At 45.7% G+C, this 17,500-nt stretch overlaps 1 protein-coding gene across 4 annotated transcripts in view; it reads left to right on the top strand.

The window, feature by feature from the left end:
* LOC109884295 (dynactin subunit 1) overlaps positions 1-17,500 on the top strand; it is a 110,808-nt gene that overhangs the window by 31,866 nt on the left and 61,442 nt on the right. Inside the window, exons 5-8 of one of the 4 annotated variants that reach the window (XM_031787633.1) lie at positions 1-16; positions 9,728-9,745; positions 12,409-12,429; positions 13,082-13,267. The exon at positions 1-16 is cut by the window's left edge and continues 35 nt beyond it. In XM_031787633.1, coding sequence (XP_031643493.1) covers positions 1-16; positions 9,728-9,745; positions 12,409-12,429; positions 13,082-13,267 — 241 coding nt within the window. Of the gene's footprint in view, positions 17-8,858; positions 9,372-9,727; positions 9,746-12,408; positions 12,430-13,081; positions 13,268-17,500 lie in introns of those variants that run through there. The other 3 variants (XM_031787636.1, XM_031787634.1, XM_031787635.1) reach the window with 3 other exon arrangements.

Here is a 17,500-nt window from a genome sequence, read left to right as displayed (position 1 = left end):
TTCTCGAACCTCCTCGGTAACAGCCGGTCGTCCTAATAATAATGTGGTAACCGTGGTAACCGTAACCGTGGCTCTGAATGGCCTAGCTGCATGGCAACAAGGCGTCAACTCCATTTCCCCATAACCCCTAGCTCTCCCAGACCGTCTCCCATCCCATCGTTGTTCTCCCTGTCTGTCTTTGTGTACATGCATGTTTCTGTGAGTGACGGCTCATCCCTGTGAGTGACGGCTCATCCCTGTGAGTGACGGCTCATCCCTGTGAGTGACGGCTCATCCCTGTGAGTGACGGCTCATGACGGCTCATCCCTGTGAGTGACGGCTCATCCCTGTGAGTGACGGCTCATCCCTGTGAGTGACGGCTCATATCCCTCTCCGCCCTCCTCAGTGATCATTGGTTCATACGTGGTCAGCTGTCATGTCGGGACTTGATGCTGTTTACCCAGCAGCATGTTAACTGAGGCTGTTTACCCAGTAGCATGTTAACTAAAGCTGTTTACCCAGTAGCATGTTAACTGGGTCTGTTTACCCAGTAGCATGTTAACTGAAGCTGTTTACCCAGCAGCATGTTAACTGAGGCTGTTTACCCAGCAGCATGTTAACTGAGGCTGTTTACCCAGCAGCATGTTAACTGAGGCTGTTTACCCAGTAGCATGTTAACTGAGGCTGTTTACCCAGTAGCATGTTAACTGGGTCTGTTTACCCAGTAGCATGTTAACTGGGTCTGTTTACACAGCAGCATGTTAACTGAGGCTGTTTACCCAGTAGCATGTTAACTGAGGCTGTTTACCCAGTAGCATGTTAACTGGGGCTGTACTGTGCTACTCAGTGATGTACTGCTGTCTACACACACACACACACACACACACACACACACACACACACACACACACACACACACACACACACACACACACACACACACACACAAACACACAAACACAAACACAAACACACACACAAACACACGCGCGGTATGCTTCTGTTGGCTGTCATGATAAATGTCAGGTAGTGAGAGGGTGCAGTGTTGTAGCTGAGATGACCTCTATCTAGACCAGGGGAGCAGGCAAAGGCTGGTCAGTAGTGCACTATATAGGGAACAAGGTGACATTCTGGGCACACGCAGAGACTCCGGTCAGAGAGGAGAGGCCAGCTCAGAGACTCCAGTCAGAGAGGAGAGGCCAGCTCAGCGAGAGAGGGAGAGAGAAGAGGTCATTTCAGAGAGAGAGAGAGTGAGAGGAGAGGCAAGCTCATAGAGAGGAGAGGCCAGCTCAGCTCAGAGAGAGGAGAGGCCAGCTCAGCTCAGAGAGAGGAGAGGCCAGCTCAGCTCAGAGAGAAGAGAGGCCAGCTGAGAGAGAGAGAGAGAGAGAGAGAGAGAGAGAGAGAGAGAGAGAGAGAGAGAGAGAGAGAGAGAGAGAGAGGAGAGGCCAGCTCAGCTCAGAGAGAGGAGAGGCCAGCTCAGCTCAGAGAGAAGAGAGGCCAGCTCAGAGAGGAGAGGCCAGCTCAGCTCAGAGAGAAGAGAGGCCAGCTCAGAGAGGAGAGGCCAGCTCAGCTCAGAGAGAAGAGAGGCCAGCTCAGCTCAGAGAGAAGAGATGCCAGCTCAGCTCAGAGAGAAGAGAGGCCAGCTCAGCTCAGAGAGAAGAGAGGCCAGCTCAGCTCAGAGAGAAGAGAGGCCAGCTCAGCTCAGAGAGAAGAGAGGCCAGCTCAGCTCAGAGCGAAGAGAGGCCAGCTCAGCTCAGAGAGAAGAGAGGCCAGCTCAGCTCAGAGAGAAGAGAGGCCAGCTCAGCTCAGAGAGAAGAGAGGCCAGCTCAGCTCAGAGAGAGGAGAGGCCAGCTCCCTACAGTATGGATTTCCTGCTCTGCTCTTGTGCTCAGCAGTGATGTTATTGGGTGTCCAGATCTGGGTTCAAATACTACTTGAAATCTCTTTTTCAGCTTTTGCTGAAGCCTGGCCGGAGTGCCAGATTTTGCGACTAATCTATTGGTTCCATTGCGCCAGGCAAACTCAATCATGTTCGGGTTAAAGTATTTGAAATGAATTTGAATAATATTTGAACTCTGGTCTGGATGTTTACATATTGCTCTCCCAAACAGCCCTCTAGTCTGGGGCCATCTTAGTACGTTACTGGGAGAGTCTGTAGCCACTAACTGTCTGTCTGAGTCCCTAACCAGCAGGTTTACATGAGACTCTATAGAACACTAGTTGTACCGTTTAGCATCTCCAGAACCGGGACGTAGAATGTTCTATTTGGTGATGTGTTCTGAAGCGTAGAGGAAGTTGTTGTCACTGTCAGCAGTGTTCTGTCTGCTAAGTGTCCCGGGGCTGTCAGGACAGTAATCCTACACCTGTATGGCTCTCTGTGGGGTATCTCTCCATCCTGCCCGGGTCACTGACCTCGGAGACAGTGATTTCACCTGCTGCTTTTTTAAAGCAGTAACATGATCCCTCCATCTACCTCTTCTCTCCTCCCTAATTCATCCCCCTCTCCTCCTTATGGCCATCCCTCCATCTACCTCTTCTCTCCTCCCTAATTCATCCCCCTCTCCTCCCTCAGTCTGTCCCCTAATTCATCCCCCTCTCCTCCTCATGGCCATCCCTCCATCTACCTCTTCTCTCCTCCCTAATTCATCCCCCTCTCCTCCTTATGGCCACCCCTCCATCTACCTCTTCTCTCCTCCCTCAGTCTGTCCCCTAATTCATCCCCCTCTCCTCCTCATGGCCATCCCTCCATCTACCTCTTCTCTCCTCCCTAATTCATCCCCCTCTCCTCCCTCAGTCTGTCCCCTAATTCATCCCCCTCTCCTCCTTATGGCCATCCCTCCATCTACCTCTTCTCTCCTCCCTCAGTCTGTCCCCTAATTCATCCCCCTCTCTTCCTTATGGCCATCCCTCCATCTACCTCTTCTCCTCCATGAGAAAGAGACTCTTAGTGTTATATTTTTAACGGGAACAGATTTCCCCCCTGGTAATGGATCTACAGATTACAGTCTGTTCTGGCCCAGTAACCTAGAATAGACACACCCAGACTTCAGTCTGTTCTGGCCCAGTAACCTAGACTAGACACACCCAGACTACAGTCTGTTCTGGCCCAGTAACCTAGACTAGACACACCCAGACTACAGTCTGTTCTGGCCCAGTAACCTAGACTAGACACGCCCAGACTACAGACTGTTCTGGCCCAGTAACCTAGACTAGACACACCCAGACTACAGTCTGTTCTGGCCCAGTAACCTAGACTAGACACACCAAGACATCCTGATTCTTTACTATTGGACAGTCTGATTCTATACTATTGGACAGTCTGATTCTATACTATTGGACAGTCTGATTCTATACTATTGGACAGTCTGATTCTATACTATTGGACAGTCTGATTCCAAAACATTTGTATTTATTTGATATTAAACAGAGGGTAGGTGATAACTAGTTACTGGTACATAGGGTTGGTAATAACTAGTTACTGGTACATAGGGTTGGTAATAACTAGTTACTGGTACATAGGGTTGGTAATAACTAGTTACTGGTACAGAGGGTAGGTGATAACTAGTTACTGGTACATAGGGTTGGTAATAACTAGTTACTGGTACATAGGGTGGGTAATAACTAGTTACTGGTACAGAGAGTGGGTAATAACTAGTTACTAGTACAGAGAGTGGGTAATAACTAGTTACTGGTACAGAGAGTGGGTAATATCTAGTTACTAGTACAGAGAGTGGGTAATAACTAGTTACTGGTACAGAGGGTAGGTAATAACTAGTTACTGGTACAGAGGGTCGGTAATAACTAGTTACTAGTACAGAGAGTGGGTAATAACTAGTTACTGGTACAGAGGGTAGGTAATAACGAGTTACTGGTACAGAGAGTGGGTAATATCTAGTTACTAGTACAGAGAGTGGGTAATAACTAGTTACTGGTACAGAGAGTGGGTAATAACTAGTTACTAGTACAGAGAGTGGGTAATAACTAGTTACTGGTACAGAGAGTGGGTAATATCTAGTTACTAGTACAGAGAGTGGGTAATAACTAGTTACTGGTACAGAGGGTAGGTAATAACTAGTTACTGGTACAGAGGGTCGGTAATAACTAGTTACTAGTACAGAGAGTGGGTAATAACTAGTTACTGGTACAGAGGGTAGGTAATAACTAGTTACTGGTACATATGGTTGGTAATAGCTAGTTACTGGTACATAGGGTAGGTAATAACTAGTTACTGGTACATATGGTTGGTAATAACTAGTTACTGGTACAGAGAGTGGGTAATAACTAGTTACTGGTACAGAGGGTTGGTAATAACTAGTTACTGGTACAGAGGGTTGGTAATAACTAGTTACTGGTACATAGGGTAGGTAATAACTAGTTACTGGTACAGAGGGTTGGTAATAACTAGTTACTGGTACATAGGGTTGGTAATAACTAGTTACTGGTACAGGGAGTGGGTAATAACTAGTTACTGGTACAGAGGGTTGGTAATAACTAGTTACTAGTACAGAGAGTGGGTAATAACTAGTTACTGGTACATATGGTTGGTAATAACTAGTTACTGGTACAGAGGGTAGGTAATAACTAGTTACTGGTACATATGGTTGGTAATAACTAGTTACTGGTACATAGGGTAGGTAATAACTAGTTACTGGTACATATGGTTGGTAATAACTAGTTACTGGTACAGAGAGTGGGTAATAACTAGTTACTGGTACAGAGGGTTGGTAATAACTAGTTACTAGTACAGAGAGTGGGTAATAACTAGTTACTGGTACAGAGAGTGGGTAATAACTAGTTACTGGTACAAAGGGTTGGTAATATCTAGTAACTGGTACAGAGGGTTGGTAATAACTAGTTACTGGTACAGAGGGTAGGTAATAACTAGTTACTGTTACAGAGAGTGGGTAATAACTAGTTACTGGTACAGAGAGTGGGTAATAACTAGTTACTGGTACAGTTTGTGGGTAATAACTAGTTACTGGTACAGAGAGTGGGTAATATCTAGTTACTAGTACAGAGAGTGGGTAATAACTAGTTACTGGTACAGAGAGTGGGTAATAACTAGTTACTAGTACAGAGAGTGGGTAATAACTAGTTACTGGTACAGAGAGTGGGTAATATCTAGTTACTAGTACAGAGAGTGGGTAATAACTAGTTACTGGTACAGAGGGTAGGTAATAACTAGTTACTGGTACAGAGGGTCGGTAATAACTAGTTACTAGTACAGAGAGTGGGTAATAACTAGTTACTGGTACAGAGGGTAGGTAATAACTAGTTACTGGTACATATGGTTGGTAATAGCTAGTTACTGGTACATATGGTAGGTAATAACTAGTTACTGGTACATATGGTTGGTAATAACTAGTTACTGGTACAGAGAGTGGGTAATAACTAGTTACTGGTACAGAGGGTTGGTAATAACTAGTTACTAGTACAGAGAGTGGGTAATAACTAGTTACTGGTACAGAGAGTGGGTAATAACTAGTTACTGGTACAGAGGGTTGGTAATATCTAGTTACTGGTACAGAGGGTTGGTAATAACTAGTTACTGGTACAGAGGGTAGGTAATAACTAGTTACTGTTACAGAGAGTGGGTAATAACTAGTTACTGGTACAGAGAGTGGGTAATAACTAGTTACTGGTACATATGGTTGGTAATAACTAGTTACTGGTACAGAGAGTGGGTAATAACTAGTTACTGGTACAGAGGGTTGGTAATAACTAGTTACTGGTACAGAGGGTTGGTAATAACTAGTTACTGGTACATAGGGTAGGTAATAACTAGTTACTGGTACAGAGGGTTGGTAATAACTAGTTACTGGTACATAGGGTTGGTAATAACTAGTTACTGGTACAGGGAGTGGGTAATAACTAGTTACTGGTACAGAGGGTTGGTAATAACTAGTTACTAGTACAGAGAGTGGGTAATAACTAGTTACTGGTACATATGGTTGGTAATAACTAGTTACTGGTACAGAGGGTAGGTAATAACTAGTTACTGGTACATATGGTTGGTAATAACTAGTTACTGGTACATAGGGTAGGTAATAACTAGTTACTGGTACATATGGTTGGTAATAACTAGTTACTGGTACAGAGAGTGGGTAATAACTAGTTACTGGTACAGAGGGTTGGTAATAACTAGTTACTAGTACAGAGAGTGGGTAATAACTAGTTACTGGTACAGAGAGTGGGTAATAACTAGTTACTGGTACAAAGGGTTGGTAATATCTAGTAACTGGTACAGAGGGTTGGTAATAACTAGTTACTGGTACAGAGGGTAGGTAATAACTAGTTACTGTTACAGAGAGTGGGTAATAACTAGTTACTGGTACAGAGAGTGGGTAATAACTAGTTACTGGTACAGTTTGTGGGTAATAACTAGTTACTGGTACAGAGAGTGGGTAATATCTAGTTACTAGTACAGAGAGTGGGTAATAACTAGTTACTGGTACAGAGAGTGGGTAATAACTAGTTACTAGTACAGAGAGTGGGGTAATAACTAGTTACTGGTACAGAGAGTGGGTAATATCTAGTTACTAGTACAGAGAGTGGGTAATAACTAGTTACTGGTACAGAGGGTAGGTAATAACTAGTTACTGGTACAGAGGGTCGGTAATAACTAGTTACTAGTACAGAGAGTGGGTAATAACTAGTTACTGGTACAGAGGGTAGGTAATAACTAGTTACTGGTACATATGGTTGGTAATAGCTAGTTACTGGTACATATGGTAGGTAATAACTAGTTACTGGTACATATGGTTGGTAATAACTAGTTACTGGTACAGAGAGTGGGTAATAACTAGTTACTGGTACAGAGGGTTGGTAATAACTAGTTACTAGTACAGAGAGTGGGTAATAACTAGTTACTGGTACAGAGAGTGGGTAATAACTAGTTACTGGTACAGAGGGTTGGTAATATCTAGTTACTGGTACAGAGGGTTGGTAATAACTAGTTACTGGTACAGAGGGTAGGTAATAACTAGTTACTGTTACAGAGAGTGGGTAATAACTAGTTACTGGTACAGAGAGTGGGTAATAACTAGTTACTGGTAGAGTTTGTGGGTAATAACTAGTTACTGGTACAGAGAGTGGGTAATATCTAGTTACTAGTACAGAGAGTGGGTAATATCTAGTTACTAGTACAGAGAGTGGGTAATAACTAGTTACCGGTACCTCTGCCTTACTAGCACACATGGCACACATGGCCACCCTCCTGAAGCATCTTATCAGTCGGCCCAACAAGAACAGCTATTCACTGGCCCTCCTGAAGCATCTTATCAGTCGGCCCCACAAGAACAGCTATTCACACATGGCCACCCTCCTGAAGCATCTTATCAGTCGGCCCCACAAGAACAGCTATTCACTGGCCCTCCTGAAGCATCTTATCAGTCGGCCCCACAAGAACAGCTATCCACACATGGCCACCCTCCTGAAGCATCTTATCAGTCGGCCCAACAAGAACAGCTATTCACTGGCCCTCCTGAAGCATCTTATCAGTCGGCCCCGCAAGAACAGCTATTCACTGGCCCTCCTGAAGCATCTTATCAGTCGGCCCTGCAAGAACAGCTATTCACTGGCCCTCCTGAAGCATCTTATCTGTCGGCCCAACAAGAACAGCTATTCACTGGCCCTCCTGAAGCATCTTATCTGTCGGCCCAACAAGAACAGCTATTCACTGGCCCTCCTGAAGCATCTTATCAGTCGGCTAAACAAGAACAGCTGTTCACTGGCGCCGCTTCAGGCTGAGGAGTAAAGTTCACACATCCCTATGTGCTACATGTTGCTAGGATACAGGAGAGACTGGCATCACCTTACCCCTCCTCTACCATCCCTTCAGTACAGCACCTTACCCCTCCTCTACCCTCCCTTCAGTACAGCACCTTAACCCTCCTCTACCCTCCCTTCAGTACAGCACCTTAACCCTCCTCTACCCTCCCTTCAGTACAGCACCTTAACCCTCCTCTACCCTCCCTTCAGTACAGCACCTTACCCCTCCTCTACCCTCCCTTCAGTACAGCACCTTAACCCTCCTCTACCCTCCCTTCAGTACAGCACCTTAACCCTCCTCTACCCTCCCTTCAGTACAGCACCTTAACCCTCCTCTACCCTCCCTTCAGTACAGCACCTTACCCCTCCTCTACCCTCCCTTCAGTACAGCACCTTACCCCTCCTCTACCCTCCCTTCAGTACAGCACCTTACCCCTCCTCTACCCTCCCTTCAGTACAGCACCTTAACCCTCCTCTACCCTCCCTTCAGTACAGCACCTTACCCCTCCTCTACCCTCCCTTCAGTACAGCACCTTACCCCTCCTCTACCCTCCCTTCAGTACAGCACCTTAACCCTCCTCTACCCTCCCTTCAGTACAGCACCTTACCCCTCCTCTACCCTCCCTTCAGTACAGCACCTTAACCCTCCTCTACCCTCCCTTCAGTACAGCACCTTAACCCTCCTCTACCCTCCCTTCAGTACAGCACCTTAACCCTCCTCTACCCTCCTTCAGTACAGCACCTTAACCCTCCTCTACCCTCCCTTCAGTACAGCACCTTAACCCTCCTCTATTTCTCTTTCTTCTCCCTCTCCTCTCCACATCGCTCCTCCCTCCCCTCTCCACATCTCTCCTACCTCCCCTCTCTCCCCCTCTCTCCACATCTCTCCTACCTCCCCTCTCTCCCCATCTCTCCACATCTCTCCTACCTCCCCTCTCTCCCCCTCTCTCCACATCTCTCCTACCTCCCCTCTCTCCCCCTCTCTCCACATCGCTCCTCCCTCCCCTCTCCACATCTCTCCTACCTCCCCTCTCTCCCCTCTCTCCACATCGCTCCTCCCTCCCCTCTCTCCAGCTCCCTTCTCCTGCTCTTCACCTCTCTCCTCCTTCCCCCTCTCACGAACTCACTCCTCCCACTTCTCTGTCCATCTGTCTGGGAGGGGGGCAGAGTAATGATGTAATGTACGAGCAGGGTAGTGGTTGGCAGATCACCATGAACACAAGAGAAGAGAGAAAGAGAGACACAGAGAGCAGGAGAGAGAAAGAGAGAGAAAGGGAGGGAGGGACAGAGTACAGGAGAGAGCAAGGGGAAGATCGAGAGTGAGTGAGAGAGGGAAAAGGAGGGACACAGAGCAGGAGAGCGATAGAGCGAGCCAGAGAGGGGAGGTTTCTCTGTGTGAACAGAACAGAGAGGTGGATGGTGAACAGAACAGCGTTAGCCTTTTTCATCACAGTAGGATGCCAGATCAGAGAGAGAGAATTAATCAGACAGAGAAGAGGGATGGTCTGAGGAAGGAAACTATACAATCTGGCAACCCTGCAGAGCAGAGTCGAGCGTTGTGATTATACGACTGGCAACCCAACCCTGTATCACGGATGGAACAGAAAGGACTAAACAGAAAGGTTTATAGAGGGGCTGGCTGCGAGAAACAAAAAGGAGTCTGATCTGCGGCCATTTGCACAGGCTACAGCTTCCTTCCCTGTCTGAGCTGAACTGAGCTGCTACTGCCTGCTGTCTGTTGGCTGTCTGTCTGCCTACCTCACTGACTGGCCGTCTGACCGTCTGTTGGCTGTCTGTCTGTCTGTCTGTCTGTCCGTCTGTGTGCTCTCACAATGTGCAACTGAGTATCTCTCATCCTAGTGTGTGTGTGTGTGTGTGTGTGTGTGTGTGTGTGTGTGTGTGTGTGTGTGTGTGTGTGTGTGTGTGTGTGTGTGTGACCGTGTGTGTGTCTTCTTCTCTTGCCAATATGATGAGACAGACTCCTGCCCCCAGGAAGGTACAGAGCACCATCTGATGATGTTTATAATGGGATGTTGTTGTTGTCATCTTTTAGTTGGTAAATGTGTGTTAACGGAGCTGTGATCTAGATTGGTGCTTAATCCATACCTCATTTCATTAGGGGGTTATGCAAACGTGTCTGTTTTATATTGTTGTTGTATAATTATCTGCCTATGTAGAATATAGCTCCTTGGTTATGTTAACAGCTCATTAGAATGTGTTAACAGCTCATTAGAATATGTTACCAGCTCATTAGAATATGTTAACAGGGCATTAGAATATGTTACCAGCTCATTAGAATATGTTAACAGGGCATTAGAATATGTTACCAGCTCATTAGAATGTGTTAACAGTGCATTAGAATATGTTACCAGCTCATTAGAATATGTTAACAGCTCATGAATTAGTTCAGGTTGATTGGGTGTTTGGATCAATGCCAGTCTATTCAGGAAGTACACTGACATTTCAGTGCTTCAATGCTTTTCAATGACAAAAATGTGTCATTACAATTTGGTTAACTTTCTGAATTGACTTGAAATGGAATTGACCCCGATGCCTTGTTATGTTGCTGTAATGCCCCTATCTGGTGCAGTTCACACATCATACAGGCTTCCACTGTTTACATTAGAGTCATTTAGTCATTTAGTCATTTAGTCATTACATCTAATTCAGACGGACTTCCAGTGACTTACAAACGGTTTTATAACAGACCAATTTTACATACCATAATAAGACCTAGCTGTTTTACATACCATAATAAGACCTAGCTGTTTTACATACCATAATAAGACCTAGCTGTTTTACATACCAGTCCATAAAACGACCTAGCTGTTTTACATACCATAATAAGACCTAGCTGTTTTACATACCATAATAAGACCTAGCTGTTTTACATACCATAATAAGACCTAGCTGTTTTACATACCATAATAAGACCTAGCTGTTTTACATACCATAATAAGACCTAGCTGTTTTACATACCATAATAAGACCTAGCTGTTTTACATACCATAATACGACTTAGCTGTTTTACATACCATAATACGACCTAGCTGTTTTACATACCATAATAAGACCTAGCTGTTTTACATACCATAATAAGACCTAGCTGTTTTACATACCATAATAAGACCTAGCTGTTCTACATACCAGTCCATAATATGACCTAGCTGTTTTACATACCAGTCCATAATACGACCTAGCTGTTTTACATACCATAATACGACCTAGCTGTTTTACATACCATAATACGACCTAGCTGTTTTACATACCAGTCCATAATACGACCTAGCTGTTTTACAGGATAAACTTACAGGATAACTTTTTGGTTCCAGGTAGAAATATTTTGGTTCCAGGTAGAACTCTTTTGGTTCCAGGTAGAACTCTTTTTGGTTCCAGGTAGAACTCTTTTGGTTCCAGATAGAACCCTTTTGGGTTCCGTGAGGATCCCTTTCAACAGAGGCCCTGGAACCAAAAAGGGTTCTACCTGGAACCAAAAAGGGTTCTACCTGGAACCAAAAAGGGTTCTACCTGGAACCAAAAAGGGTTCTACCTGGAACCAAAAAGGGTTCTACCTGGAACCAAAAAGGGTTCTACTTGGAACCAAAAAGGGTTCTACCTGGAACCAAAAAGGGTTCTCCTATTGTGACATCCGAAGAACCCTTCTTGGAACCCTTTTTTGTACCAGTGTAGTGATCTAACTAAATCCCATCGGTGGGGTCAGAGGAGTTAGGGTTACGGTTCACTCCCTCTTGTCTGTATCAGACATGTTGTTTCCCACTACGGACACAATGCAGTCATTTATCAGAAAGACGCTGGTGGTACCAGTCATTTATCAGATAGTTCAACCTCGGTGAGACAAAGAGACAGAGACTATGTGTGGCCAGAGACCAACTGCCAGACACAGAGGCTTTCAGGAGGAATGTTAGAACAAGAGGCACTCTAGCTCAGCGAACAATCGGCAAGAAAACATCAGTGTGGTGTCCTGTGATCCTGCTATAACCTGTTCATCCTGCTATAACCTGTTCATCCTGCTATAACCTGTTCATCCTGCTATAACCTGTACATCCTGCTATAACCTGTTCCTCATGCTATAACCTGTACATCCTGCTATAACCTGTACATCATGTTATAACCTGTTCAATTGTCTTGCGGTGGAGACATTTGTAGAACCACTCAGAAGGTGATGAATGGCAGTGTTATGCTTTAGACAACATGTGATGTGGTTGTCAGACTTCCTGTCTTGTCCTCATCAGCTGATCTGACTGTACTGATGTTATACCTGTTTCCAGCATGCCACTAACCCTTCTGTTGGTGCTTTTTCTCCTCTCTTAACCTCTCCTCTCTCTTCTTCTCCTAACCTCTCCTCTCTCTTCCTCTCCTCTCTCTTCTTCTCCTAAACTCTCCTCTCCTAACCTCTCCTCTCTCTTCCTCTCCTAACCTCTCCTCTCTCTTCCTCTCCTAACCTCTCCTCTCTCTTCCTCTCCTAACCTCTCCTCTCTCTTCTTCTCCTAACCTCTCCTCTCTCTTCCTCTCCTAACCTCTCCTCTCTCTTCCTCTCCTAACCTCTCCTCTCTCTCCTCTCTCTCTCTTCCTCTCCCCTCTTTTCCTCACTCTTCCTGTCTTCTCCTCTCCTCTCTTGTCCTCTCCACTGCTCTTCAGACTACGGCCAGAAGGCCCAAGGTGAGCCCAATCTTCTACAGAGGCATTTTGTTCCTTATCTTCTTGAGTGAACTCAGTCTTTTTTTTCACTTCTAAGTTTTTCAAACTTTTATCTTTCTTTTTATTCTTTATATATATATATATATATTTTTCTTCTTCTCACTCATAACTAATATTTTTATTACATAGGTCTGTATTAATCCATCTGTCTTCTGGTGAATGTCAGAAGCTTTGCCAGACATTACATTTTCTATACCAAATTTCACAGTGATGTGTTTGTCTGGTCCCCGGTGTCTAACCCCTTGCTGGGGACATGATGGTCGAACCCTCATCTCTCTCCTCCTCTCTTTCTCTCCTCTCTTTCTCTCCTCTCTACTCCTCTCTCTCTCCCTTTCCACCTCTCTCTCTCTCTCTCTCTCTCTCCTCTCTCTCTCTTTCCTCCCCTCTCCTCCTCCTTCTCTCACCCTCTCTCTCTCCCTTTCCTCCCCTCTCTCTCTCTCTCTCTCTCTTTACTCCCCTCTCCTCCTCCTTCTCTCCCCCTCTCTCTCTCCCTTTCCTCTCTCTCTCCCTTTCCTCTCTCTCTCTCTCTCCCTTTCCTCCTCTCTCTCTCTATCTCTCTCTCCCTTACCTCCTCTCTCTCTCTCTCTCTCTCTCTTCCTCTCTCCCCCTCCAGCCCAGCCGTCCTGCGGGAACCGGAGCCTCCAAGGCGGGGCCCTCTGGGTCTGTGTCTGCCTCGGCTGGAGAGATGAGCAGCAGCGAGCCCTCCACCCCGACACAGACCCCCCTGGGGGCCCCCATCATCCCCTCACCCGGGGGGCTCCTCTCCCCTTCAGCCCCCCCACCTCCACTCCCCAGCAAGGTACAGTGGATGACTAACTGTACTGTATGGCTCACTGTGATACTGGAGTGATGTAATACCCTCAGGTGTAATGACACAGTAAACACAAGCTGTTCTCCCTCATTTAGTCACCTGTTAACAGGTGTACTGTCTTGGGTTAGACGTGTACAATATATAGTAAGCCATTTTTTCTCCATAATTTCACGGAGAACCCAGAATCTCTGGTGGCACAGCGATGCCTTAGACCACTGCGCCACCCGGGAGGCTATAGCAAAGCTATACAGATTCTGTATGTTTTTAAAGACTCATTTTTAAAGACTAATTTTACCTGGTGTCTAAGTGTGTAAATGTTAGCTTTACTCTGTAGTACAGATGTCGGATTTTAATGTGCCCCATTTCATCGCAGGAGGATTTGAATAAATATTTAACATGTATAATGGCCACCAGGGGGCGGCTGGAAGCAGTGTTTTTAGGCTACAGCATAACAACGCACTACTGTATCTAGTGGGCTGTGGTTTTGGGGTTCTACAAATCGTCCTCAAACCAGCAAGTATCAAATATTTTCACGTTGCTGGTTTGCTGTTGCATCGTTGTGGACATGACAGGTGAACTCGCATGTTTTAGAACGAGGGAATAAATAAACTGTTTAAGAATGACGAATAGCCAGATTAGTGGTGTTTCTCTCTCTACTATTACATTAGAACTGCTGTTTTAGGAATCATCACGCTCGTGCACATTATAAAATGACACGGATGTTCATGATTATTTTTTTCGTTGATAACTAATATCGAAAGGTTAATAATGATGCTAAATTTACTAAACTAAATTAGAACGCTACTTCTTCCTCATGTAAACTAAATGCATTGGATACAAGACAAATAGTGTCATGTGTTGAAGGATAACGTGTCCAATATAATTATATACATGCATATATATCAAACAAGAACGTACACTATCGTTCAAAAGTTTGGGGTCAAATGTCCTTGTTTTTGAAAGAAAAACACTTTTTTTTTGTCCATTAAAATAACATCAAATTGATCAGAAATACAGTGTAGACATTGTTAATGTTGTAAATTGTAGCTGGAAACTGCAGTTTTTTTTATGGAATATTACAAATATCACAACAACGACATTGAATGTTCCTGAGTGGCCAAGTTACAGGTTTGACTTAAATCTACTTGAAAATCTATGGCAAGACTTAAAAATAAATGTCTAGCAGTGATCAACAACCAACTTGACAGAGCTTGAAGAATTTGAAGAATAATATGCAAATATTGTACAATCCAGGTGTGGAAAGCTCTTCGAGACTTACCCAGAAAAACTCACAGCTCTTAGAGGCTTACCCAGAAAGCCTCACAGCTCTTCGAGACTTACCCAGAAAGACTCACAGCTCTTAGAGGCTTACCCAGAAAAACTCACAGCTCTTAGAGGCTTACCCAGAAAGCCTCACAGCTCTTCGAGACTTACCCAGAAAGACTCACAGCTCTTAGAGGCTTACCCAGAAAGACTCACAGCTCTTAGAGACTTACCCAGAAAGCCTCACAGCTCTTAGAGACTTACCCAGAAAAACTCACAGCTCTTAGAGGCTTACCCAGAAAGCCTCACAGCTCTTAGAGACTTACCCAGAAAGCCTCACAGCTCTAAGAGACTTACCCAGAAAGCCTCACAGCTCTTCGAGACTTACCCAGAAAGACTCACAGCTCTTAGAGGCTTACCCAGAAAGCCTCACAGCTCTTAGAGACTTACCCAGAAAGCCTCACAGCTCTTAGAGACTTACCCAGAAAGCCTCACAGCTCTTAGAGGCTTACCCAGAAAGCCTCACAGCTCTTAGAGGCTTACCCAGAAAGCCTCACAGCTCTTAGAGGCTTACCCAGAAAGCCTCACAGCTCTTAGAGGCTTACCCAGAAAGCCTCACAGCTCTTAGAGGCTTACCCAGAAAGCCTCACAGCTCTTAGAGGCTTACCCAGAAAGCCTCACAGCTCTTAGAGGCTTACCCAGAAAGACTCACAGGTGTAAATGCTGCAAAGGGTGATTCTAACATATATTTCTTAATATTTTTTTTCATTTTCAATAAATTTGCAAAAAAATGTCAAAAAACACGTTTTCACTTGGTCATTATTTATTTATTTTATTTGACCTTTATTTTACTAGGCAAGTCAGTTAAGAACAAATTCTTATTTTCAATGACGGTCTAGGAACAGTGGGTTAACTGGTCTAGGAACAGTGGGTTAACTGGTCTAGGAACAGTGGGTTAACTGGTCTAGGAACAGTGGGTTAACTGGTCTAGGAACAGTGGGTTAACTGGTCTAGGAACAGTGGGTTAACTGGTCTAGGAACAGTGGGTTAACTGGTCTAGGAACAGTGGGTTAACTGGTCTAGGAACAGTGGGTTAACTGGTCTAGGAACAGTGGGTTAACTGGTCTAGGAACAGTGGGTTAACTGGTCTAGGAACAGTGGGTTAACTGGTCTAGGAACAGTGGGGTTAACTGGTCTAGGAACAGTGGGTTAACTGGTCTAGGAACAGTGGGTTAACTGGTCTAGGAACAGTGGGTTAACTGGTCTAGGAACAGTGGGTTAACTGGTCTAGGAACAGTGGGTTAACTGGTCTAGGAACAGTGGGTTAACTGGTCTAGGAACAGTGGGTTAACTGGTCTAGGAACAGTGGGTTAACTGGTCTAGGAACAGTGGGTTAACTGGTCTAGGAACAGTGGGTTAACTGGTCTAGGAACAGTGGGTTAACTGGTCTAGGAACAGTGGGTTAACTGGTCTAGGAACAGTGGGTTAACTGCCTGTTCAGGGGCAGAACGACAGATTTGTACCTTGTCAGCTCGGGGATTTGAACTTGCTAGTCCAACTACTTGCGCTTACTCTAACCGCTAGGCAACCCTGCCACCCCTACACTCTAACCGCTAGGCAACCCTGCCACCCCTACACTCTAACCGCTAGGCAACCCTGCCACCCCTACACTCTAACCGCTAGGCAACCCTGCCACCCCTACACTCTAACCGCTAGGCTACCTGCCGCCCCTACACTCTAACCACTAGGCTACCTGCCTCCCCTACACTCTAACCACTAGGCTACCTGCCACCCCTACACTCTAACCGCTAGGCTACCTGCCGCCCCTACACTCTAACCACTAGGCTACCTGCCTCCCCTACACTCTAACCACTAGGCTACCTGCCACCCCTACACTCTACCCACTAGGCTACCTGCCGCCCCTACACTCTAACCACTAGGCTACCTGCCTCCTCTACACTCTAACCACTAGGCTACCTGCCGCCCCTACACTCTAACCACTAGGCTACCTGCCCTCTCTACACTCTAACCACTAGGCTACCTGCCTCCCCTACACTCTAACCACTAGGCTACCTACCTCCTCTACACTCTAACCACTAGGCTACCTGCCGCCTCTACACTCTAACCACTAGGCTACCTGCCACCCCTACACTCTAACCACTAGGCTACCTGCACTCTAACCACTAGGCTACCTGCACCCCCCCTACACTCTAACCACTAGGGTACCTGCCTCTAACCACTAGGCTACCTGCACCCCCCCTACACTCTAACCACTAGGGTACCTGCCTCTAACCACTAGGCTACCTGCCGCCCCTACACTCTAACCACTAGGCTACCTGCCGCCCCTACACTCTAACCACTAGACTACCTGCCTCCTCTACACTCTAACCACTAGGCTACCTGCCTCCTCTACACTCTAACCACTAGGCTACCTGCCTCCTCTACACTCTAACCACTAGGCTACCTGCCTCCCCTACACTCTAACCACTAGTATATTGAGTTGCACACACCTTTGCCCTCAGAACAGCCTCAATTCATCAGGGTCATGGACTCTACAAGGTGTCTCGTTTCACAGGGATTCTGGCCCCATGTTGACTCCAATTTTTCCCACAGTTTTGTCCAGTTGGCTGGATGTCCTTTGGGTGGTGGACCATTCTTGAAACACACAGGAAACTGTTGAGTGTGAAAAACCCAGCAGCGTTGCAGTTCTTGACTCAAACCGGTGCGCCTGGCACCTACTACCATACCCTGTTCAAAGGCACTTAAATATTTTGTCTTCCCCATTCACCCTCTGAATGGCACACGAACACAACCCATGTCTCAATTGTCTCAAGGCTTAAAAATCCTTCTTTAACCACCTGTCTCCTCCCCTTCATCTACACTGATTGAAGTGGATTTACATCAATAAGGGATCATAGCTTTCACCTGGTCAGTGTATGTCATAGAAAGAGCATGTTT

This window comes from Oncorhynchus kisutch, linkage group LG14, assembly GCF_002021735.2.
Source record: "Oncorhynchus kisutch isolate 150728-3 linkage group LG14, Okis_V2, whole genome shotgun sequence".
Lineage (NCBI taxonomy): Eukaryota > Metazoa > Chordata > Actinopteri > Salmoniformes > Salmonidae > Oncorhynchus > Oncorhynchus kisutch.
The sequence above is the reverse complement of the archived record's forward strand: the minus strand, read 5'-3'. Positions and strand labels throughout refer to the sequence as shown.